Source organism: Oryzias melastigma, linkage group LG19 (assembly GCF_002922805.2).
Source record: "Oryzias melastigma strain HK-1 linkage group LG19, ASM292280v2, whole genome shotgun sequence".
NCBI classification, from domain to species: Eukaryota; Metazoa; Chordata; class Actinopteri; order Beloniformes; family Adrianichthyidae; genus Oryzias; species Oryzias melastigma.
Window position 1 is genome coordinate 19,662,542 of NC_050530.1, and position 25,653 is coordinate 19,688,194.

A 25,653-nucleotide genomic window follows, 5' to 3' on the forward strand; every position below is an offset into this window, starting at 1 on the left:
AGCTATAGGGGTAGGGAGAAGCTATAGGGATAGGGAGAAGCTATAGGGGTAGGGAGAAGCTATAGGGGTAGGGAGAAGCTATAGGGGTAGGGGAAGCCTTAAACTAAACATCATTTCTACACAAATTTATCCCACCTACTGTAAAGCTCGGTGGTGGAGGTTTATGGTTTGTTTTACAGCAACAGGGCGTGGACAACGTGAACAGTTAACACTTTGTTTGCTAAAAAAAAAAAAAAAAAAAGGAATGTTGCCGTCATACATACATCTTCCTAACCCTCTGAAACCCTATTGGGGTCATGGGGTCGCTAAAGCCAACCCAGCTACTGTTGGGCGAAGGCGGGATACATCATGAAGAGGTCACACATACCCACAGTAGGGAATTGAACCAAGACCTTCAGGCTAACCACTGTTCCACAGTGCAGCCCCAGACCTTAAATCTGTTCCAGAATCTGAGAAAAGTCTGGAAAAAAAACAGAAAAATGTTGTGGAATTGTCAACTAAAATGAAATGCCAGGCATCAGTGAACACGCCGAATTAATGTAGTGAGGCCAAAATTCCTGTCGGAATGAGAGACACAGATAAAAGCCACACAGGAAATGACTACTTCCACATATGAAGCTAAACAGAAAGTACTGTTCCATGGAAATAAATATGTTTTCACATCAGCACAAACGAAAATAACAAAATAAGTATTAACTTGTGCACATGGCTGCATATAAAAGCGAGCCACAGCAGACGCACAGCTTACATAATCTTTAGGGAAAAAACGGGGGAGGATGATGGGCGCAATCCTCGTGTAAATGTCTCTAAACCCCGGTTCAGATGAGACATTTTACAGGTAATCTACTTCCTCAGGCTCTCACTTTGTGTCAATCACTGATCAGCTGCTGCTCTGTGATTTATTTCACAGGGAAGAAAGAGTAAAGAGAAAAAAAAAATCACAATTTTAAAAGGTCAGACACTCCATATCCATCTTCTGGCAGGATCGATCGAGCGTCGGACTCAGAGTGGCTCTGACAAAGCAGTGGGACTGAACGCGTTTGCTAATCCTCACAGCTCTGGAACCTAAAAATAACTGCAACAGGAGAACATGCCTTCACTACCCAGGAAAGAAAGCAGTCAAAGAATGCCGTTGTGGGTTATATTTGACTTCCTGTCAATAAAGCAAAAGGTCAAAACTCTTTAAAAAAAATGATAAACACACATAGAGCCATGAAACACCACAGCAGACAAGAAGAGGGGCTCATTTGGAATCAGCACCATGAGCTGCACACTTAACAGATACCAGAAACTTTTAATTCACTATCGATTTAAGGAGGAGAGTCCTGTTCGGCTGGAGCCAGCACCATTAATGCTAGATCAATATTCTTTCAATGTTCAAACTTGCTGCCGTTTTCCCAAATAACTATTTCATTTCTGAAGAACAATCTCCTCCCGTCAGACCTCTGAACCAGAGCCGGGATCCGTGGTATTTGCAGTGACTGTGAGGAGAGTGTGGCACCGCGCTCATTAACGGCTGAGTCCCCCCGGGGGGAGAAGCAGCCGGCTTAGGATGCAGAAAATGAAAGGCAGATAAAAGATATCAGAAAATTTGAATTATCTTCAGAGTTTTAGCAGCCATTTTGACTCATCAATCTCTCTTTTTTTTTCTTTTTGGGTTGCGTGGCAACAGGCCCAAGAGCGATGGTTGTACCAGGAATTTCTTGGCTCTGCAACTCCAAGGTGTTTGGAACACAGAAAACAATCCTTAAAGAGCCACTCCGATTAAAACACAAAACATGTTTTTGGTGTTTTTAACATGTTTCTGTGGTATCTCTTCTGATGATGGAGGACATACATAAAGAAAATTAGCCTCCAAATTACAAATCATTGTAAAACAGAAGAAGAAGAAACAATGGAAGTTGAAAAAGGGTGTGAGAGGCTGTAAGCTAGCAGGAGGGCGCATAAACATGATGGGCGATTGGAATTGGGGGCGGGCTTACTCGGCGACAGTAGCTCCGCCCACAGCTCCGGGTTCCCTCTTGCCTCCCTTGTTCTAGTCGAGGAGGATCTGGTTGCAGACAAGATGGCGGCGGAAAACTATTAGCCGAAAGGAAGTCCAGAACTGGAACACCCCACCACTGCACCGCGCGACATAAAAAGTAGCTTTTCACCGATATGCAACACATTACTATAAGATAAAGAGTTATATTCAGGTGGAAAGCCACTTTGCGACAGAATAAGTTGATTCACGTAGAAGTTAACTGTGGTCAAACGTAAACACTGGTGTGGAGCTAAAGCTTCAATGTCAAATCTCAACAGTTTTACAAATCTGAACACTTTTGTTAATCTGCTTTTTAAAATTAATAAAGCTTTAATTCTCTTATGACACATCTGAAGCTAATCCTGAACACTAAACTGTTTACTCACATCAAAACTTTTAATAAAAGCGGCTACAACTCTGAAATCTTGTGATATTTCTGGTTCCGGATATTTTTTTTTGCCGCCATCTTGTCTGCAACCAGGTCCTCTCGGCCTGGTTGGGGATGGGCGGGGCGGGGGTTGGGCTTGTATTGATTGGATGCTGACACCTTAGCCATAATCATTATAAGGATTTCTCCTTAACTGGAGTTTGTTTCTGTGTAAAATATTATGAGGGGTTTTATATTTTTATTTTAAATCATGTGTGGGGAATAGTGTTTTTGAGCTTTCTACAAACACAAAAAGTGCTTTATATGTCAAATTTTTTGAACTTCTGCAGAAACTATGTCTTAGAAAATGACTTTTTGGGGGAGGGGCTCTAAAAACAGCATTAATATTATTCAAAGACGACTGGGAACACCTTTAAAATCGATCAAAAGATGATCAGTCTTTATAGTTCTGTAAAAACAGTTCCCAAAAAGAAAGCTTCTGACAGTGATTTTTTTTTTGGCTTCACTTTAAAGACGGATTGCACGCTGAAACGCTGTCCATCCTCTAATGGTTCCAGAGTGACTCATTCACAACATAAAGATTAGGAGCAGAGGTCCGCCCAGGAGGCCCCGAGGAGCAAAAACCAACAATATGACACATGCAGCGGAATGCAGGGGGGTCGCACACGCTGCAAGCTGCACAGCGGGATGGAGAGCATTAATCTCCTGCTTGGCAGACTGTACAGACACATTACATTTAATCAAACACTGCTTATTTGCTTCCTTGCGAATGGTAAATGTCATATTACTGTCATGTCTCTGCCTTGCTGGAGGGAGAATTCTGATGAAAACGAGCAGGAAAGATCATTTTCCCCAATCTTGTAGTTAAATCCAGAAACTCACATTAAATTTTTTTCCCTCACAGTTATATATATTTTTTAATTTTCTCCCAGACTGCGCGGCTTAAAGAGTTTCTAGGAGCACATGGAGAGGAAGACCCTCCAGCTGCTTCCTGCTCGGGTCCGGCAGGCAGAGGCCGTCTTTGCTCTTAAGGCCAGACCTACATTCATCATCAAGATGGTTACTGGGCCGCTCTGATTTCAGATGAGCTCACACTGCTGGACTATTTTTCATTCATTTCCGAGTAGCTGTGCCAGCTTTTAAATGCATCAGCAAAAAGTGGGAGTAAACAAAAGGCAACAGAAAGGTTTACCAAGCACTTTGTGTTTGTTCACCTTGAGATCCAGCTGATTTTAAAAAGAAAGCACTCTAAAAGTGAATTATTTATGATTATTTTCAGACTTTTTTCATTTGTATAAATATAATTTATGGTATACATCAAAGCATGCCACTTGTGTTTCATAAAACATTGAAAACCTCAGATTTCCTCACATGGGCATGGATTTGTTGTAGCTGTTGCTGTGTAGTCAAAAAAAAGAGCAATCACTTCATCAAACTTTAGCATAAATCTCTACAAAGTACGTTTTTTAAGAGATTGTTGTGTTCACCAATTTTTCTGGAACAGCCAAGACCAAAATCCTCTCAAATGTAAAAACAAATGTGAGTGATAAAGCTGTTTAAAATCTTTTTTAAATGTGCTTTCTACTTGATAAATTGAACATATTTCTCAGAGTAACATCATGTTATTCAAACCAACATCAGCACATGTGTTTTTATTCTCCAATGACATGCAACCCCAAGAAAACCCTCAAAAACATGGAGAGCATCCACACCAGGAGGTTTTACTTAAACTTGATTCATTGCAAAAAAGAAAAAAGAAAACTGGAAAAATAAGTGTCATTTGACTAGTTTTTTTTTATTTTATTTTATGCATGTACACCTGGAGTGAGTCTCTTCCCATGGTATTGAACACTTAAATAAAATGGAAAAGTTTTAATAAATTAAATTATTGTCATTCAAATGGATTTAAAAGTGGTACAGGGAAGAAAAAAAACAAGATTATATGATTACCGGTAATTTTTCAGACAAAATAAGTAGTTTATATTTTCGTCAACCATTCCAAATATTTGTTATATATTTGCTAAGAAGGGTTTTGCACACAAACCTTTTCATGTGAACTGTTGTTAAATGAGTAAAACTGTAACTAAAACCTGCCTATTTATTTATTTTAATACTATAGTTACCTAAACATGAAGTTTAGAGTTTAAAAAGATTATTTTAGAAGCCAAAACATTAATGTGAATAAAAATCTCCTTCAGTGTATAGAAGTGCAAAATATTTTTTAGAATTAGGAATTCTCAAATCCAGTTCTAACCCTAACCATGTCCATTAGTCGGCAGAAATGGAGCTACTGGTGTTTTAGGTGAATCAAAGACCCACGATGCCTTTGGATTATTTATGGTTTAAGAGACTTCGGAAATTTTCTGATGTGAACAAGCAGTTTATATGTCGAACATTCAATATACTTTCTATTTTTTAACATGATGAATTGGAAAACTAGTTAAAAAAATAAGCCTCAGGTAAATTATATATATAAAGAAATCTACGTTTGAATTTCACTTTTTGTCACTTAAATATATCAAACAGTTTGAAATGTAAATAGAGTGATATTTGTGCCATCATATTGCAAACAGAAATATTTTTGAGATGAAAATTTCCTAAATTGCCAATAAAATGATCAATTTTATAACAAAACTTTCAAAGTAAAGTTGAAAATAAAATATTGAATATTTGCTTTCATTTTTTTACTTTTAAATTATATTTTTACGTTTGTAACACAAAGGTTTTCAGATGCATAGTGTCACATATAGCTTTCGCCCCATCTTTGATTTTGTGTTCATAAGTTTCACTTTAGTGTGATATATGCACCACTAAACAGCCTTCTGATTGGTCAATATTCTATCCAATCATATCAACATGTTTATATGATATGGAGTTTATCTACTGAGGCTCAAACACTTTTTTAAACCTCAATTATGCTGCTACGGCTAAAGAAAAAAATCCTTTCAAACATAATTTGTACTTCTTCTTTTTTTATCATAGATTAAATTTATTCAGTCAGATTTTTACATTTATGGTTGAGGATCTCCTGAACCGTAAAACAAACTGTAAAGTTTATCTGCTGACATTATGCTAAACAGGCTAGAATCTAGACCAATCAGTGTGAACCCTCTTGTTTGTGATTGGCTGTTTGGTGGGGCACATTAATGCTAAACTGAAACATATGAATGCAAAGTCAAAGGGAGAAAGTTAGATAAGAAAAAATTTGTGTTACAAGGGCAAAATACTTAATGAAAGCAAAAAAAAAAAGTTTTTGAAAGTAAGAATTTGCAAATTATGACATTTTATTCATAAAGGTTTACATTTTTATCTCAAAAGTGTGACTTTTGTAGCCAAAAATCCCTCAACAGACATAAAAGTTTAAGAATTATGTGTTTGCATTAAACCTAATAAAACCTTCCTGTTTATATATAATTACAGCTCCTTTATAGCAGTTTAGAAAGACTCTTTATTTCCCCCAACAGCGCTGCAGCCTCGGGTCAGTGACGGGAAAACACAAATAGACCCAAGCTAATTGAGCTAATTAAAACAGAGACACGTGTATTGATCCGAGCTGACAACAGTCTCAAATAAAACTGCATTTGGTCCTGGAGAGATTATCTATATAAAAGTCTCAGTGAGCCACTGGTTTTCCATTAAAAACAAACAAATACAAAAAAGAAATCCATTTCAAGCTGTTAAATATTTAAAATCCTCAGCAGGGACCGCTGGAGTACAGTAATTATCACAGCGATGGCCTGAAAGTGGCTCATTTTGCTGTTTTCACAGGAATCAGGGGCAGAATTTGAGTCTCTATACCCCAATATTCAGAATGAGTTGATTGCGTCCACTAAAAATATTCATTAATCGGTCTCAGCAGATGGTCAGGTCAAGCAAACATGCACAGTCACATGTTTCCGTCGTGTAATGCCTCCTTTTACATACAAATGCCTCTGATATCTAATTGTTCTGGCTTGATTTGGGTCAGAGTGTTCAGGCGGCGGCTCAGTCCCGATTAAAAACAGCACTCATCATAATCACAACACAAACAATACAGGCGCACAAGCAAACAACTGTAACATGCGAATGGTTGGTAAACTGGAGCACAGCGGGACCATGCTCCAGGGAGCGGGAAAACTCATGTTCCTGCCACTTCTTTTAAAAAAATGTAGACGTGAAGCGCTTTTTACACGCTCAAAAGGAAGATGGAGCTGCTGCTCGATAAGAAGATTTCAAGCCTCCGCCTAAAAGCAGCTCCATAACCTGAGGCTATGTAGCATTGAAGCCTCACCGAAGAGCACGTCTGGAAAATTCATTGGGCTTTTGAAGCAGATTCCTCTAAGTGATGCTCTCACCTTGAGTGTGCCTTTAAGACAGCACTCAGGGAGAAACCAAACCCATAAATCATATCTGCTCTAAATATGTTCAAACAAAGCGGCTGGGTCCAGTCCTCACCTTGCCTTTGCTTTGATGAATATTTGAAGATCGATGCTGTAGGAACGTATTATCGAGCACACTGGATTATAAGAGATTATTAAGCAAAGCAAAAAAGTCAGAGATAAGTCAGTCAGACTGTATTAACTGCGTTCACAGGAACTCTAGAACTTGTTGCAACACGTTACACATTAGCCACAATAGCATATTCACAATAACAGTAATGCAAGCAGTACGTCAAATTTGCATTTGCCGCCTCTATTTGGACACGTGGCGGATTCAGTGCTTGATGCTTGTCCAACGCTTGTTATTAACTCGATGTTCTAGTACAGGGGTCAGCAACCTGCAGCTCCACATCCACATGTGGCTCTTTTATCTCTCCATTGTAGCTCCTTGGCCAAGCATAAAATAAGTCAGGGAAACAAATAAACAAAGCCAGCAAACTAAGACTACCAAGGTCCAACCCCAAACGAAGAGACAAACTATACAGACAGTGATCAGTCTGCCTGTGTGGGTTCCAAAAGGCTGCCCATAAATAAGAATGTCTCTCCTAAAAGCACTGCTGTCCATTTGGTATTTTTCCTGGAATTCTAATTTTTTTTCTTTTCTTCTTTAATTTTTTTCAGCTTTTTCTTTTTTCTCAAACATTTTCCTTGTTGTGTTTGTGAGAAATAATAAAAAGGTTTAAGGGAGAACTTTGATCCATCTAGATTTTAGGTCGGCCCGGCTGGAATCTGCTCACAGGTGGGGGCGTGTCTGTCTACTCTGTTGCTCGCCTCTTGTAACTTTCGCAGAGAAACGCAAAGTTTCCGCAATCCTTTGACAAAGCCAGTAGTTGTTGTAGTAGTAAACCCATATCAGACCCCATCCCAAAATAAAATTATGATAAGTTTCCTCCTTGTGGAATTTCTAAAAGCCGACAGCTCCATTTTGCTCCGACCCCACCGCGTGAAAGTCCCGCCCACCGCTTTCGGGGAGAAACACAAAGTTTTTGTGATTTTTTTCACAACAATCGTGGTTGTCACTGTAGCAAACTCATGTTGGAATCCATCCCAAAATAGAATTATGATTGGTTTCCTCCTTGAGGGATTTCTAATAGTGAAAATCCGCCCCTCCTCGACAGGTACACAAGTTGCAGCTGTCAGATTGAAGTTTGTCTTCCGCCTCATTTATTAAAAAAAAGATTGATTTTGTCCAAAAACTACAAATAAATGCCATATTCTTGCTTTTTTCAATAAAATATCAGTTACATAATATAGAAAATGTAAAGTTCATTTTGACGGAGTTTTATCATGTTGATCTCACAGCTGCACAGCAGGACGCCTGAAGGCGTCCGTCAGTTCCAGAGTGTTGAAGACCCACACCAGTGACAATATATAAGACATTCCTGTAGCATTTTTCTTATAATAGAGGGTCTGAATAAAAGAATTTACAATAAAAACTGTGTTTATGAGTATTATTTAATTTGTATTAGAAGCAAATGAAAACTGGATGCTTGAAAAAGCTCAAACTAATGATGCAGCGACTGAAATGGGCGTGGTAAAGTTTCCTCTCCCCTTGGCCCGCCCACACTTAGATGTGTGAGACATAATGAGCGTCCAACCTCATGTGACCCTAGTGTTAGCTTGAGGCTATATGCTCACGCATGAGGGGGCAAACAGAGTTCTCAGCAACAGGAAGGGGGAGGGGTTCCTCTGTGTCAACAGCCCCGCCCACAACCCAGAATTGTATTTCGAATGAGCTACTGCCACTGTGTATGAGGTGCTCCAGATTATAAAGCTCACTGTTGTTTTTGTTTTTTTTTTTTTTAAATAAATGAACAGTGTGCCTTATAGTACATATGGAGAATACAGTAATCAGGACACGGTGACATTCTTACCTCCTCGTGAAGGATGGCCTTACACATGGAGTAGTTTCCCTTCAGCGCCCAGGTGCCATTCGCCAGACATTTCCTATAAACATTATCTGTAAGAGGACAGAAGAAACACAAAGCTGTTAGTTAAGGAGGAGACTTTTTTATTTATTTATTTTTGTTGTTTTCCGCTTCTTGTTTGGAAAAACACAGTTTGTGGGCTCTTTCCTGATCCGCCGTGGCGCTCTGACCTTTTCTGCTTTTGAGATTAATTGGGAGAGAAATCATTAGAGTTGGTCCCAAAGCTGTGATTTTTCACACATTTGCTGTCAGCAGAGTCTGCCACTTTGGACAAAACCTCCGTCACCATCTTCATCCTCTTTTTTTTTCTGACCGCCCCGTTTATCGATAAGTGACCCGAGATAAACCTGAACTCTGAGCCTCTTTACTGTGTCAAGAAAATCTCTTGATTCGTCAAAATAGACTCAATCAGATGGAATTCATCTACAATTGCTTCACAATGAGTGAAGCAATGATATTGATTGCTGAAAATGACTGAACTCTTTAATTTTCACTTTTACCATAAGGGATAAAAAAAATCCACTTTCTGGCTATAATAAAAGGCTCAAATTTGAAAAAAGTCAAACTTTAGGGCCGTTTCAGACACTTTTGTGTGCAGCACTCTGCAAGAGAACAGGTGAGTGGCTCCAGCTGACAGTCTGTGAGCGAGCTGTTAAAGCATGAAGCCACGGGGGTTTCTGACAGTCCTGAAAGAACTGTCAATGTGCTCGGTAACCTTCATTTCCCAGCCTCTGATGCAGATAGAAACATGAAATAAAAGCATTCGAGAACTTGAAAGGAACATTTTGGGGCTTTCTTTTTTTTTTTCTTTTTTCCTTCCACAAGGTTGTGTGAAGTACCTTTGAGCAGGCGTTGTCTTAACTGCCTTTAACAGCAATCAGAGCGTTCTCAGAAACTGGGAGGACTGTAATGGAGAAGATGGGGGCGCAAGGAACTCAGAATGAAGGCTACAAGGAAGCACTTTTCCTTTAAGTTAAAAATAAATGACATGGAAGATTTTTAAAAAGACTTATGAAATCTGGGTTTGTAGTTTAGCTTTTGCTTTATTGATTTCCTTTGGTTATTTATGATAATTTGATGTATTCTATTTTATTCATTTATTTAGCTAAAATCTGAAGCAGCCCATACCATCACACTGCCACCACTAAGGCCCAATCTGAATTCTTCCCTTCTCCCTTCCCCTCCATTTAGCCCTCCAAATGGAGAGTTATGAAGAAATAGTGTCTTATATTTCGGACGTCACTTTCGTTTGATGATGTCATCAATAATCGCCAGTCCGCTAGCTTTAACGCAGAACTTCCAGTGCTTGAATATATAACAACAGCGGTTTTATAACTTTAAAAGTTCATACTTCAACAAAAAGCCAATACTTACATTTAAATGTAAACGTCTGTGGTTCAGAGCGCATCCACGTGATAAAAAAGCCCTTCTCAGCGTGACACCGTTTCAGTGACATTGGATTAGGCCTAAAACTCGTAATCCGTAGAGGCTCTCCATCATTTCAGGAGACATTACACTTTATGACTCGATGCTCAAAACACCTGCAAAAGCTGTCGACTTCTGCACCTAAATACTACACGCTCTTTAACATACTGTAATTATTTGACTATTTATTCAATTAATTCCAATGGATTCTTAAGTAGAAAAAAGCACTGCAAAGCCTCTTTTTTCTGCGACAGAATCCGTTGGAATTGTGTTACTTTCATAAACAATCAGAGTTATGATAAAAGAATGTCAACACTAGCCTCTAGCCCAATCTGAATTCTTTCCTTCTCCCTACCCCTACATTTAAAGGGGCTTGTGAAGAGCAAGTGGGTCCGAAAAATACTTTTTAATATACTCCCCTTCAAGCAAAGGGATACAAAGTCCTCCCTCGCAAGGTGGTTCTGTGTCGCGCTGTGCCGCGGAGGAGGAGCGCTTTTCTTCACGTAGGTGCGCTCTGAACCACAGAAGTTTACAATTAAATGTAAGTCATGACTTTATGTTTTAGCTAGGGATGTCCCCATCAGGTTTTTTTGGGCCTGATCCGATTCCGCGTCATTCATGTATCTGGTGTATCCTTCTATGCTATCCCAAAATGCATTGTAGTTTTCTGAAATTCTGATTTTCTGAAAACAATGGCGGATGGTTAAGCGGGACCCGGAGTCGGAGAAAAACACAGTAAACTGCTAAGTTTATGGTTTTGATCACCTAATAAAACATTTTAACATTATTTTATTCTGAATGTTACAATAAAAATGCTTACATCTTCACAACCTCGTCTTCACAATTGACCTGGTCTTTGTGGAAGTCTGTTCTGCACTGATGTTGGTGATTCAGTATTTGCATTTAGATCAGGCGCTTTGAAAGAAGACATTTTCCTTTTATTTATTTATTTATTTTTTTGCTGGTCATCTGATTTTGCAGAGTGGCCTTTTTTTATCTACATCAAATTCAAAGCACCAGCAACTCTGCACGAGCGCCAACACCGAACGACATGGACCGTCAAAGGAAACTAACTCTCCAGAAGTCCTGGAGTGAATGTGCAGCACTAAACATCTTTAAGGTCTTTCTTTTTCATGCGTTCCTGTAAGTAAAACATCTTGCAGTTTGCATCTGGGAATGTGGTCGATTTTAAAATTCTTATTTGTTGGTCCTCCTTCAATCTTCAGTGTTTACTGCTTCACCTTTGCGTCAGAGGTATTTGCTTTGGCCACTAGTCATTCTTTAGAGACAGAAAGTCTTTGGAGCAACATTTTCCTGAGGACTAAATCAGTTAGTTTAAAACAATGTTTGATACAAACCCTAAAACACATCACTTATTTAATGAAACAACAAAAAACTGTCACTCTGCTAGCTTAGTTCCATCATACATCACAATCCCTGGTCTCTACACTGAGCATGTTCTAACTTTAGAACGCAAAAATAATCATAAAATCATTAGAAATCATAACTTGAAGAATTACAAGGACATATACAAGTTTTATGCTTTTTTATTTAGTATTCTTACCCCACTGGCAGATTTTATTTAACCCAGTATGGCCCACCACATCAACTAACTGACAGAATATTCATTTTTTAAATTTATTTTTATTTTTTAGTTAAGATGTTTTTGTTTTTTTTTAGTGGCTGGGTGGCTCAGTGGACTAGGTGAAGGGCTGACACGCAAGAGCCCTGGGTTTGATTCCCAGGGTTGTCCGCTGATCCCCACCCAGATTAGGTCCTTAGGCAAGACCCTTGACGCTGCTGCCTAACTGGGTCCCTGTGCCCCTCAAGTACAGGGTTGTGTCAGGAAGGGCATCCGGCGTAAAAACTATGCCAAATCACTTATGCGAAACAGTGGGTGCTGTTACGCTGTGGCGACGCCGAAAGGGATAAGCTGAAAGTGAACTAGTTAAGATGTTTTTTTAAACACTTGGATCAAATGCACAAAAATGTTAAGCATGTTTTGTTACGAGATATAAATAGTATCTAATATGATACATTGGGTAAGTATTTGCTATCAACAATATAAGTTTAAGATATTTGTATGAGGAAAAAAAAGTTTACCGACTGTCTCAAATTCAATCCACACATTTTTAGGGTGATATAACTGTATTGTAAATAATTATTTATCAATAAATTGTGCATTATTTTAATGAAGAAAATAATCATTAAAAAAATGAATAACAATTGTTGAATTATTGTTACTATAAATTAAAAAAAAAAAAATTCTCACCAAAATTGTTTTTGAGATTTCATGGTGGCAGCCATTTTGAAATTAGCCTTTCTACTGCCCCTAGTGGAATGATGCTGAACTACATGAAAGAAAATGTGGACAAAACTTTATAGAATGGATTTTTATGGTAAGTTTAGGTCATGATATGAGAAAAACAAACAAACAAAAGACAATAAATCTGTTTATTTTTTCAAGAAAAAAAAATCTAGTCACAGAAAGAAATGTTTTCTCAAACCTATTTTGCAAATGAAAAACTTAATCGATAATAATACATTTCTTGCGAGACAAAAAAAAGAGACAGAGTTGAATTAAATTTTTTAAGATTTTGTTTTTACAGTTTAGTTTTGCTGGTTAGTATAAAAGAATTGTTCTACTAAAACAAAAAGTCCGATTGAGTTGAGAGCAGAGAGAAGCCGACTCCTCCCCGGTCTGATATAGAGACATATTTCAGAGCTTCATGGGTTGAGTCTGTTCCGGCATAATAACATAGGATATAAATCAAAACAGCTGGCTGCAACATAAAAAATTCACAACAGGTTTGAAGGGTCATTTCATCTTCAGATCAGGCTGTCTGTCAGCAGCGTGCACGAGCGTGCATGTGTGCGTTTGTGTGTTGTTGGCCACTTTTATCACCCGCCCCACACCGGAACATTTCTCACTGAGCTCCTGCAGACAGGTGTGACCCTGATCGCCTGGCGGGTCATCGGATTGCTTTTCTGATGACAGCCGGCCTCTTTTTCTTCAGGAACGGTCGCGGAGATTTAAGATTTCAATGCAACATCCGGAAATAACGTAACCTCGCTGGTTTTCCTCTAAGATAAAACTGAGCACACAAGCGCTCCGTACAGAAGCAAAGTGGCCCACGAGCTAAACGTCTGACAATAGATAATGTGGTAGAACTGTCTCAACAGGGGAGTAAGTCTATCGCGGTGGACTTTAATTGTGAAGAGTCCAAAATTGACACTCGCCAGTAGCGAGCATTTTCTCCTCTTTGGCGAGTAAAAGTTAGAGCAGGGATCTTCAGACTAAATTCTTGTGAGGGCCTCTTGTGGTTTTCTTCTCTGAAGGGATCAGTTTGTAGGCTAACAAAAGAAGTGTGAAAATTGAAGGATGCATCTAAACTCAAACATTTAAGGTTTTCAGGAAAGCCACACATAGCCAGATAGGAGCGATGACTGCAGAAGAGTAGAATACGGAAAAGAAAAAAAAAACAACACGCTATGCATGTATGGATCGCATACCCAGACTGAAAAAAATAAAAGAAAAAAATAAAAGGAAAAAAAAAAACAGATCTCTGACAGTGTTCAGGGGGCTGGGTCTGCAGTTGTGACGAAGAGGCTGAGGCATTTGGATCCAAGTGCAACTGGTTTAATGAACAAGGGCAAGACATGAACAAAGTCAGAGTCCAGGCAAAGGGCAAAAATACAAGGAGCAAGGCAGGAAGGTGATAAAACTGGCAGGAGTCAAAAACAAGGAGAATCAAACAAAGAAGGTACAGTCAGCCTGTTGGAGAACCAAACAAGACTTCGCACTGAGCTGAGGTTGGAGACTGACATATATACAGGGTGGTGATGAGGTGATGAGACACAGCTGAGGAAGGCTTGCACCAGAGAGAGATGGATCTTGGGAGATGTAGTAGAGGAAGGGAGCAGGGCTTGTTAATACTCAGGCGAGAGCTCCCTCTGGTGGTTAGAGGTAGACATAGATGGTTGAACTCTAACAGTAGTTTGGGGACCCCCGAGTCGGAGAGTTAGTCGCTGCATGGCGAGTACGTATGTTTATTAGCTCTAATTTTTGTAATTCTTTTGTTTTCTCCACATTCTTCGTCTGCGTGCAAAGTAAACAAACATGCATCACTTTCTCTAATCTTCTCCGTCTAATGTTTTGTTTCTGCTGATGAAGCTGCTGAACATCTGGTTATTTTTAACTGGAACCAGTCAGAACTGGAAGACAAACCGGCTGAACTTACAGTTTAAAACTTTAAAGTTTAATAAAAAAGTGTTGATTTGGAAACTGCGATGTAGCATAGCATGATGCTAATGCTAACGGGCTGCTCCGTGTGAGCCTGTATGTGTTCATGGACCGTTTTAAAGTTGGATGTTCACTTGCCAGACTTTTAAGAAGTGGCGGATACATACAACTAAGTTCATTTGTAGGCATTTCAGTAAACCTTTTTTTTTAATTGACAGAATTGAATCCACTGCGTTTTAGCAGCAGGTCTTACACAAAAACAGCAACCTGAGTCAGAAGTTGTGATAAACCCCCCACCTCTTTCTCTCCTGAGCGTACTCCAGATATGATATATAACAGTAATAGTCCAGAAATCTGTTTTCAGGCTGTTTTTTATGATTTAATATAAAATGTAATCACTTGGAGACAGAATTAGAAAGTCTCTGATAAATCTATTTTTTTTCCAGAAATGTTTTAACGTGTTTGCATTTGAGTTTACAGTTAGATGATAACAGAAACATGTTCAAACCATCTATGAATTACTTCTTTGCAATTCAATTTTCTTAAAAGAAATTCACAAAAAGTTCAAAAGGTACAACTCCCGAAATATTTCTGTGTAAAATGTTTTTATAATTTCATGTTTGTTCAGTAAAACCTGAAAACATTAGAATTTATTTGTAGAATTAATGATTTGTTTTTAAATGGAACTTATACAGTGAAGTTGTCTATGTTATTTAGGTTCTCTTTTGAAACTTGAAAGCTTTTGCATTAATTTATAGTGTAGTTATATATATATATTTATATATATTTTTTCTGTATGACAGGAAATATATATTTATATTTTAACAACCTGCTGATGATTACACATTTCTTTTTTGAGCTGCAGAGGTTTCAGATTTGACAAATATAGTTATTTGGTTTATATTGTGATATATATCGTTATCACACAATATGAGAAAAACTATATCGAGATATAAAAAAATTCCATATTGGCCAGCCCTAGCAACAATCAATTGACTTAATTGATTAATTAATTTACATTCCCACGATCCAACCAGATTTTTCTGTCTGGATTTCTGGATAAAGATGTTCTGGATTGATTTTAGGTCGGTGAATTGGATCATTATCAACCACAAATTCGGATATGAATCGAATCGTTGCTGAAATGAATCACTTCACCCCCGCATGCTCAACAAGCGCGAGTACCTGAGATGAAGGCCGGTGTCCCTGAATGCTTCTTTAATAAGCAGAAATGTTCGGGCGGATATAGAATGGGATTGGGTTTTCCGGGGGCATTAATGTGCAATGAGCTCGGTAAAAATAGCAGGTTGACAGTGTAAAGGGACTGTCATCTCCAATCAAGATTACCCAGCTTTTGATATTCCCAAAAGCACGTATGCAATATCCTAGAGAGCTTCAGGATCCGCCTCTGGAGAATGATGTCAAAGTCAGAGACTGACGGTACCAAAAACGGCACTCATAATTCATGAAGGATACTTCTAACAGTCATCTTTGGTTCAAATGTTTTTGTAAATTCTTAATTTTACGCATCTGTATTCCTCCAAAGTAGTAAAATCTATAAACTAATCTCTTTATGAGCATAATTATGCCTTTTATTCCGAGCACGTTTGACATCCCAGCCTCCCTTTGGGCTCTTTCTCTCACTTACACAGCAATATTGTTAGCGTCAAGGTAATAAAGTGACTGCGCGGATGGGTTTGAAAACAAAGGAAATGTAGAGAAGAGCAACGTGAGTTCTGCACAGCCAGGAGGCGCTTTCAAATAAAGCAGAGGGACCTTGAGATGAAGACTTCCTGGCTCCGGGATGCCGGACTGATTTATGGCTGGAAAAGCTCTCCAGTAAATTCCCAAACACTAAACATGTATGTGGAGGGGGAGGCGGCCTAAGCCCGCCGCCATTGACTTTGTTTGACACTTTTCATAAGAGGAAGTGAAAGGAGTTTACAGCACATGCTAATGAAGAACCATCTTTTTTTTTTTTAAGTTTGTTTCCGTATTTTTGTGTCACACAGAAAAGTGGGGGACACAGAAAGCACACTATCCTAACATTTCTAAAACCTTTTCATGTAAAAAAGCATTATGCAAAATAAAATGAAGCTCAAGGAGAAGCTCTTTTCTTCTTTTTTTCTCTTTTAACTCAAGCGACGGTGTGAAATGCGGATAATAGAAGGCAAAAGTGCAAAGAAACTGATAATTGTTATATTTGAAACAGTGAGTCTTTGCCAAACTTTAAACCTGCAAATGTCTTTTTTTTTTTTTTTTTCCTTTGTGTCTTAGCTAAAAGGAAGCCAGACTACTGTCACTGCTTTAAGGGGAACCAGGAGCTGCCAACTATCCGCCCTTGATCGTTTCACCTTCAGAGGAGTGCAGACCACTACAAAAGCACAAGTTTGCTGCTCTGTAGAAGTTTCCTTTACATCCGCCGTGCTCTCAAATCAAAAATCCTGACTCTGTTTACAAATCGTCTTAAACTCGAGCAGCAATCTACAATGAAAAAGATGCTCCATTCATGCATATTATAATTCAAGGTCAGACAAACATAAAGAAGAGCAAAATCTCAAATCCTAAAGGGATACTTTGTATCTATAGGGCTGGGAATCAATTAATCAATCAATTGCAAACCTGGAAAAAATTAATCGCAATTATTTGTTTTATTTTTTTTAGTTACAGCATTTGTCACTTATTAATTGCAAACAATCACAACAAATCACACACAAAAAGTACATTTAGAATATTTATTTTTAAACGTTTGTAACCTAAGACTCAGTTTTGCTCAGTTTTACTTCTGTATTTTCTATTTGAAAGACTGCCTGCTTGCTTATTTTGTATCATTTCAATCAGCACAACCTCTCCTCCGTGACACTACCTTTATTTTGTCATTTTTCCATGTTGTATTGATTGAATGAATGAATGAATGAATGAATGAATGAATTTCAAGCAATCAGGTCATAATACATGAAATAACATTTCACATAATGAATCACAAGTAGATCGCTTGAAAGGGAGTGGAAGGAAGCGAACTTATATAACCCCACCCCACCTCGACCATACCATTTTCTCTACACGAATTATCAATATCTGGTTCAGTATTTAATGTCAAATATTTATAGATTCAGGCTATTAAGGATCATTAATATCATTAATGTAATCGAATTTCAAAACATCCACAGACAACTAATTTATATTAATCAGTAACAATAATCTAAATATTTTCATTAAAAAAGACAATTTGTGCAGATTGTATTCATTGAAGAATTATTAAAATAATACAAAAAGTAGGTATTCACACAGTAGACATAAAATCATACAAAAATAGAAAATTCAGTCTGGAAAAATGGGATTCATTTTGCTGTGGAAACCCCCAAAATGTTTTTACGACCTAGAATCAAAGTTTTAGGTGTAATTTCATATAAACAAGAATACATTTAGTCAACAAACTAATCCACTTTTGTTGTTTGTTTTTGAATGAAAATACAAAAATAATCCAGGCGAAATTCAAATATATGAACAGCTTCTGTTGATAGAGGAACATCCCAGACCTCACAGCTCCATGATGTGACCTTTCTGATGTACTTCAGTCTGCTGTGAGGCCTCAGCCACACCAGGAAGCCCAAAAAAAGAAGAATTTCTCTCCTAAGAGAACTGCTGTCTATTTGACATGTTTCCTGGAATTCTGTAAATTTTTTATCTTTTTCTTTTTTCTCATAAATTTTCCTTATTGCATTTGTGAAAAATAATACATGTTTTTGGGAGTATTTTGATCCAGCTGGATTTCAGGTCAGCTGGACTGGAATCTGCTCTCAGGTTTGGGCGAGTCTGTCCACTCTGAACTGCTCACCTGTCGTAACAGCAGCGGGCGGGACTTTCGCGGAGAACCGCGGAATTTCCACGATTTTCAGACAACGCAGATGCTCGTTATTGTAGAAAAATGGATATCGGTCCCCGCATCCCCAAATTAAATAATGATTGGTTCCCTCATTGTTGGATTTCTAAAGGCAGTCAGCTCTGTTAGGCTCCGCCCCCATGGCGGATCTTGTTACAGCTATTCGAACGACGTTCCTCTTCCACCTCATTTATTACAAATAAATGTTGTATAATCTCAATTTTGTGTATATATTTATATATATATATATAATGTAATTTATAATATATACATATAATATATTGATAATATACATAATTATATAATATAATATATACTGTAATTTTAATAAAATGTATATAGATTATTATAGTCTCTATTGTAAAATCTCAGTAACAGAATATTTAAAAAGTTTAAGTTTATTTTACACGGCGTTTTAATATGCTGATTTCACAGCTGCACGGCAGGAAGTATTAACGCGAGAATTCATTTCGGTTAACCGCATACGTTAACGCGTTAACTTTCACAGTCATAATTTTAAATTAAAAAAGCTGAATGGTCAGGTTGTCTAAAAGCAACATTGAGACACAATCAGGTTCAGAAAGCACAATATTTTTGCATTGCCATCCTAATGAGTCCAAGGTTAGCATTTGAGCAGCAACACCTCATTCACGGTTACAACACGGTGGTGGAAGTGGGATGATATGGGCTTGCATATCAAAAGAATCCCATACTAATTAGGTAAAAGTTACTGCAAAAAGGCATTTTCTTATTTATGTAGAACAATCATAACATTGGTGTATTTTTATGTATTTTAGTTTAAAACAAGCACATTAGTAGTCATGTAAAGGGGAGCCATGAAGATTAATATTTATTAAAAAAATACCAAATAGGAAAAGTGAAAAGCTGTCAGGTAAAGGAAACAATCCAAAAACATGAGAGTCACGCACCAGAATGTGTTATTGATAAGAAAAGTGTCTTTTGTTATATATGTGGAATAAAACAAGGTTACTTGTGTTTTATCCTGTCCTGAGACATATGGAGAAACAGATGACTTGGTAAAAGGTTTATGTGTGACCAACACAAGAGGTTTAGAACCTCCAACAAGCTGAAAATCTACAGCTTTGAAGCTTTGAAACAGCTGTGCATGAGTGATGGACACAAAACCCCCAATGAATGTAAAAATGGATCTACAAGAGTAAAAGACCCAGTCACTCCACCTTCTTAAGGTAAGCAAAAGCAGATTTTAACGTGTTCACGATGTTTCTTTAAAAAACAAAGAAGATTCATCATCCACGGAGCAAATCCATTTTAAGGAGACAGAGTCCAGATGGGTCACATTAGAAAGGACTGACAGAGTCCATATGGGTCGTGTTGGAGAAGTCTGATGTCCCTCGGGCAGCTCCTCATTAACTCAGTCAAAAGAATACAAATCAAAAAACATACATTTCAATGAAAATGCATGTTCAGTTTAAATCATGAATCAAAACATATCTGCAACACATCAAAGGATGTTGGTCTTTCCTGTGGATCCGCCCTAACACTAAACCCATCAGAAACTCCAACCAGGTTTAAAAGTCTGGATCTAAAAGCAAAAGAAACTGGATTTCAGCTCTGACAAAAAAAGATCCACAATTAAACAATTTGAAGAGATTAAACTAATGTGAAGTAAAATACTTTATAGATCAAGGGTCTGCAACCTTGAACGGTTTAAGAGTCATTCTGGAGGATTTCTTACTGGAGCCACAAAGTCTTAAAAAGAAGACACTGATTTATATTTATGCTTTTGCTACTATTAGGATGAATACATTTGATTTTTCAAGCATGAATAAAACAGAAACATTCAGAGAAAATAGCTTTTCTTTTAAATATGAATCTGTTTCTAATTCTTTAGAAGTCTACACAACTTTCTTTGTAAATAAAAGACATCCTGTACCACGTAAAATCCTCTCAATGCAGGGAATGTAGAACGTAGAGAAATGTCAGTAGGGATGAAAAATAAACACACACAAAACTACCGTTAGTGGTGCAACTCAAACAGAAATTCATATATCTAAAAAATAAAAATAAAAAAGAGCTAATAATTAGCCTTGATTTTTCATTTATAAATAGAAAGTGCACCTTAAATTCTGGTGTATGAATTATGTTTCAGATTATTTTCTGTGATAAGAAGTACTCTAAATGTTTCAGCTTTGGTCAACTATGAAGCCAAACCGCTTGATGGATTGTTAAAGCATTATGGGTAATGTAGTCAGGATCCTGGTGGAGCAATACATAGTGTCCTTCAAGTGTTTGTGAAGGAGTTGAAAAACGATTGACTTTTATTACTTTTTTTCTGCTTAATAAAACTATAAGATAAACCTAAATTAGGTTAATTTTTCATTTAAAAAAAAATCATTTTTCTTTAACCAGAGAGCCACAATGGAGGGTTTAAACATGTGGCTCCAGAGTCGCAGGTTACAGACAAATGAAATTTATCGCTTTTATCACTATTCATGTTTTAGTAAAATTGATAAAAAGTTCATTTAAAGACCCACTTTAATAAAAATGTTGTTTTGGGTGTTTTGAACATGCATGTAATGTTAGGTTGGAGTGTGAGGGGCTGTAAGGACAGGACAGCATATAAACAGAGAGCTCTCAGTCATGGGTGACGGGAGGAGGGACGGGGTTGCAGCAGTCCCACCGAGAGACAAATCTTTAGTCAACCTCAGAAACATTGTCCTTTAAAAAAATGACAGTTTTTTTTATTTATACTAAAACATAATCATAATTAAAAGAATACTATAGGAGTGTCATCATATCAATCAAACTATAAATATAAGATCAGACACTAGAAATTCACAGTGGAAAAAATGCAATGAACTTCTCTATTTATTAAAGGATTAATGAAAAAGGGTGCAAAAAATGCAAAAATATTTATAAAAACATGATTTACTCAGTAGCATCTGTCAAATAACCACCACTTCCTTTTGCACATTTATATTTCAACATGCAGTTGGGGTGTCTCTGCCAGAACATTCAAAAACAGTAGGAGAAAGTCCAGTTTATCGTTTTTATGTCTCGCTTTAGAACTTCTGACAGTCAGGTGTTAACTGGGACTACTTTAAGCAAAACTAGCTACAATTATGTTTGCCAGGTGGAGGTGTGGACAGCACCAAAGGTCAGCAGAGAAAGACCCTTTTCTGCAAATGTTTCTTGGAATAGCAGGGGCAAGAAAACTGTCAAAACACACCACGTATCCAGCATTCCAGTTTGGAAACTTCTGGAGGAGTTAAAGCCAAATATGTACTGTGTGTCACTGTAAATAAAATTTATAGTCAAAAGTCTGATAGAAAGCTTATCTCTTGCTCTCTCCTCCCCCCACAGACCCCAGCTGCAGTTTTCAGAGGCCTCACCTCCGCTTGTTCCCTGTTAATGTCTATCGTCAGCCCAGATACTGCGTAAAGCAACTGCAGCAAATGCACTGCAATGACCCGAGTGAGCCACCTTAGCGCTGGTGTCACCTCATGCGTGACAGATGTCAGATCAGTCGTCAAAGGCCACAGACTGCTTCGTTTGTTCCGTTTGTTTCTGATCTTGCAGTATAGGCTGCATCTGTGGCTTCGGTTTGGCCGGAGGTATTTTTCTGCAGGTTCTCCTCATGTCTTATTATAAGCTATTAACTCTTAACCTCATTGTTTTTTTTTTTTTTTTTTTTTCCTGTATTTATTGGTTCATTTGTTTTTGTAAAGATTCACCCAGATTTCCAAGTGTTTTGAAAAATCTTTCAGGTTATCATTTTAGAAGAGTTGAAATCTGCTCTTCTGATACATCTCATACATTTTTTAAACGAGATTAAAACAATGATGTTACAGGACTTTATGATTCCACGTCCAGGTAAAAATACAAGTAACAAAAACAACCCATATTACTACCCCTCCACTTCTGTGCCTTACTGTTAAACTCAGTAAAAATTCAGAGTTTGGTTTATGAATATAAGCTATTTAAAAATCTTTACGTTTATCCATATTGTTTTACGCAAGTATTTCTATAGAAAAACTAGTTAAACGACCCACATTATCATACTTCCACCTCCGTGCTTTACAGTTAAATTGAGTTAAAATTCTGAGTTTGGTTCATTAATATTTGTTATGTTTAGAAATCCTATTGTTTCTCACTTTTGTTATATGCAAAACATTCTAAAGAATAACTGGTTGAAACAACCCATATTATCATACTTCCACTTCTGTGTTTAACAATTAAATTCAGAGTTAAAATTGAGTTTGGTTTACAACTATATGTTATGTTTAGGAAAATGTTTGTTTTTCACTATTTTTTCATGCAAAAATTCTAAAGAAAAGCTAGTTAAAACAACCCGCATTATCATACTTCCACCTCTGTGCTTTACAATTAAATTTAGAGTTAACATTCTGAGTTTGGTACATGAATATTTGCTATGGTTAGAAATCTTTTTGTTTCTCACTATTGCTTTATGGAAACATTTCTGAAGAAAAACTAGTTAAACGACATAAATTATCACACTTCTACCTCTGTGCTTTACAGTTAAGTTCAGAATTAAAGTTCTGAGTTTCACCTATGACATTATGTTTAGAAATCTTTGTTTCTCACTACTGTCACAAGCTCTCGTATTTGGTGTTTGAGATGAACTTTTTAAATCCTGTGAACATTTTCCAGCTGCAAATAATGAAATCTCAGACTGCAGAATGATGGCTGTTTATGTCTCCCCTCTTGACACTGATTGTCAATGTATCAAGTGGTTTAGATAAGCAGAACCTAATAACCACGGGAATACCTCTGAAAGCAATAAGAGCTTATTTGGTTTATCCATTTCAGATTAAGCAGAGAGGCTGTACTCACCTTATTTTAAGACCCATAAGAACACGATGAATCGCAGCATTGAGATGATTTACTCTCCTCATTTTCTCCACGTGTTAAATCTGTGCGGCATCCAAACTGCTAAGTAAACCATCTTGTAAAAACAGAGCTTATTAGCCCCTATTTTATGATCTGAGTCAGTAAAACCTCTTTACTTTTTTCTGCAGCTTCTTATTGGTGAAACATTCCTGTGTAAGAGCGAGTCCAATTAAAATAGTTCAAACAAATTTAAGATTCAAAGCTGGCACAGCACAGTGGCAGCAGTACTATTGCTGGGATTACTAATTGTTTTCACAATGTAAAGCCTTTAGCTCAAACTTGTGGGAACAACATGTTTCACGCCTTCACTTTTATAGAAACCTTGTCAACACTTCTTACAGCTCACTACTGAACACATTTCAGCCCAGGCGCGTTCAATACTTAAGGTGCAAAAACAGATGACAGAGTGCTTCCCTGTGAATCACTGACATTGTTTTGTATGTTATTTGAAATAAAAGCATTTCTCTGGAGCAAAGTGCAGAAAAGAGAAGTTCAGCTAAAAATGTTGAGAAGTTAAAGAGCTCAAACATTTCAAACAGCTAAGCACTGTAGTCAGTTTTTTTGTAATGGGAAGTAAACAATAATGAGATTTACAGTTATTGTAAATATGCTAATGCGGCTAACGTGTAGCGGTGTCGGACTGTGTTGATTGGGAGTTAGCGTCACAGTAATGTCTGTTTTGTTTTGTGTTCCAAACAAGGTTGAGAGTTACAGGTTTTGTCAATACGATAACACTTCTAACGTGGCTAATGTGTAGCGGTGTCAGATCGTGTGTTTTTACAAGTTACTAACAAGACAGGTCTTAGCTAAATGACAGTAACATTTGTTTTAGCAGTATCAGTCAGGTTTTTTAATGTGAAGAAAACAATAATGACAGTTACAGGTTTGTAAATGTGCTAATGTGGCTAACGTGTAGCAGTAGCAGACTATGTTTTTTTTTTACGTTTCTAACAAGATTGGGAATTAGCGTAGTCACAGTAGTGTCTGTTTTGTTATGTGTTGCAAAAAAATTTGAGAGTTACAGGTATTGTGAATACGCTAACGCAGCTAACACTTATAACATGGCTAAAGTGTAGTGGTGTTGGACCGTGTGTTTTTACAAGTTACTATCAAGATAAGAGTTAGCGTAGTGACACTACCATTTGTTTTAGCAGTATCAGTCTGTTTTTTTATGTGAAGCAAACAACAATGAGAGTAACAGGTACTGTAAGTACGCTAACGTGGCTAGCATGTAGCGGTGTGGGACTGTATTTTTTTTTTTTAACAAGATTGGAAGTAAGAGAGTTACAGGTATTGTGAATACGGTAACACAGTTAATACTTCTAGCGTGACAAGCGTGTAGCAGTGTTGGACCATGTGTTTTTACAAGTTACTAACAAGACAAGAGTTAGCATAGTGACACTAATGTTTGTTTTAGCAGTATCAGTCTGTTTTAGTGAGAGTTACAGGAGTTAGCATAGTTACTGTAACATGTATTAGTATGTTTTGTTATGTGTTGCAAGCATGGTTGAGAGTTACAGGTATTGTGATTATGCTAACACAGCTAACATTACAGGTATTGTGATTATGCAAACAGAGCTAACATTACAGGTATTGTGATTATGCTAACACAGCTAACTTGTCCAATGTGGCTTATATATGACATAGGTTTATAAATAGACCATTCACTGATGGTGTGGTGTATAATCCGGTGTGCCCTATGGTGCAAAAACTAAACGCCATTTACAGGTTTGGAGAAGGCAACTAACAAGTTGAAGTAATAAAACTACAATTACTCTTTATACCAACCTTACCTAGACTGATAAAAGCCTAGTTTTGAATATTATGTAGCATTGAGAATACTGCAAAGTGAATCTTACCTCATTACTTCACACAGATCTGAAGTTTTCTCTCCCCCACTAAAGCTAGCATGACGTCATATGATTTATGTATTGGGGAAGAGCGCATTTGCATCAAGACTGAGATGTTGGGCTTCAAGCCAAATGAGATTCATCAGCTTCTTTGGCCCCAGTGTGGAGGAATACGCTGTTTTCATCATTTTAAAGAATTCCCTGCAGAAAGCAGAGCAGAAGTGAAAGCCGAAAGCTCTCAAAGTCAACATCGGCCCCATTAGATTGAACCTTGCAGGCACTGGCTGGTGTCTTTTCCCCCTTCAGACAGAGCTGGGACTCTCTATATCCAACCTCCAAGCTAAGCTTAAATAATTATGTTGTTGACTTTAACTCCAAGCCGATCTGAGCATGGTTATGAGTTTCACAAATCACTTCAGTAAAATCAGCAGGTTTTCTCAATACTGAACTCCTGTTTATGAAAAGTAATTGAATTTTAGGCTAATTGCAGTAAATTTGATTAGTTCTAACAAGGGAAATTCAGCTTGTTTCTTGGAAAACTCGATTATGAAGCACAGAAAGAAAATAAGACAGAAGCGATGCTCCTCTGCTGCATCACGGCC

At 37.5% G+C, this 25,653-nt stretch overlaps 1 protein-coding gene across 1 annotated transcript in view; it reads right to left on the bottom strand.

The window, feature by feature from the left end:
• crhr1 (corticotropin releasing hormone receptor 1) overlaps positions 1-25,653 on the bottom strand; it is a 150,160-nt gene that overhangs the window by 67,438 nt on the left and 57,069 nt on the right. The window contains exon 5 of the mRNA XM_024285068.2: positions 8,704-8,789. Within this exon, the coding sequence (XP_024140836.1) occupies positions 8,704-8,789 (86 nt within the window). The remainder of the gene's footprint in view (positions 1-8,703; positions 8,790-25,653) is intronic.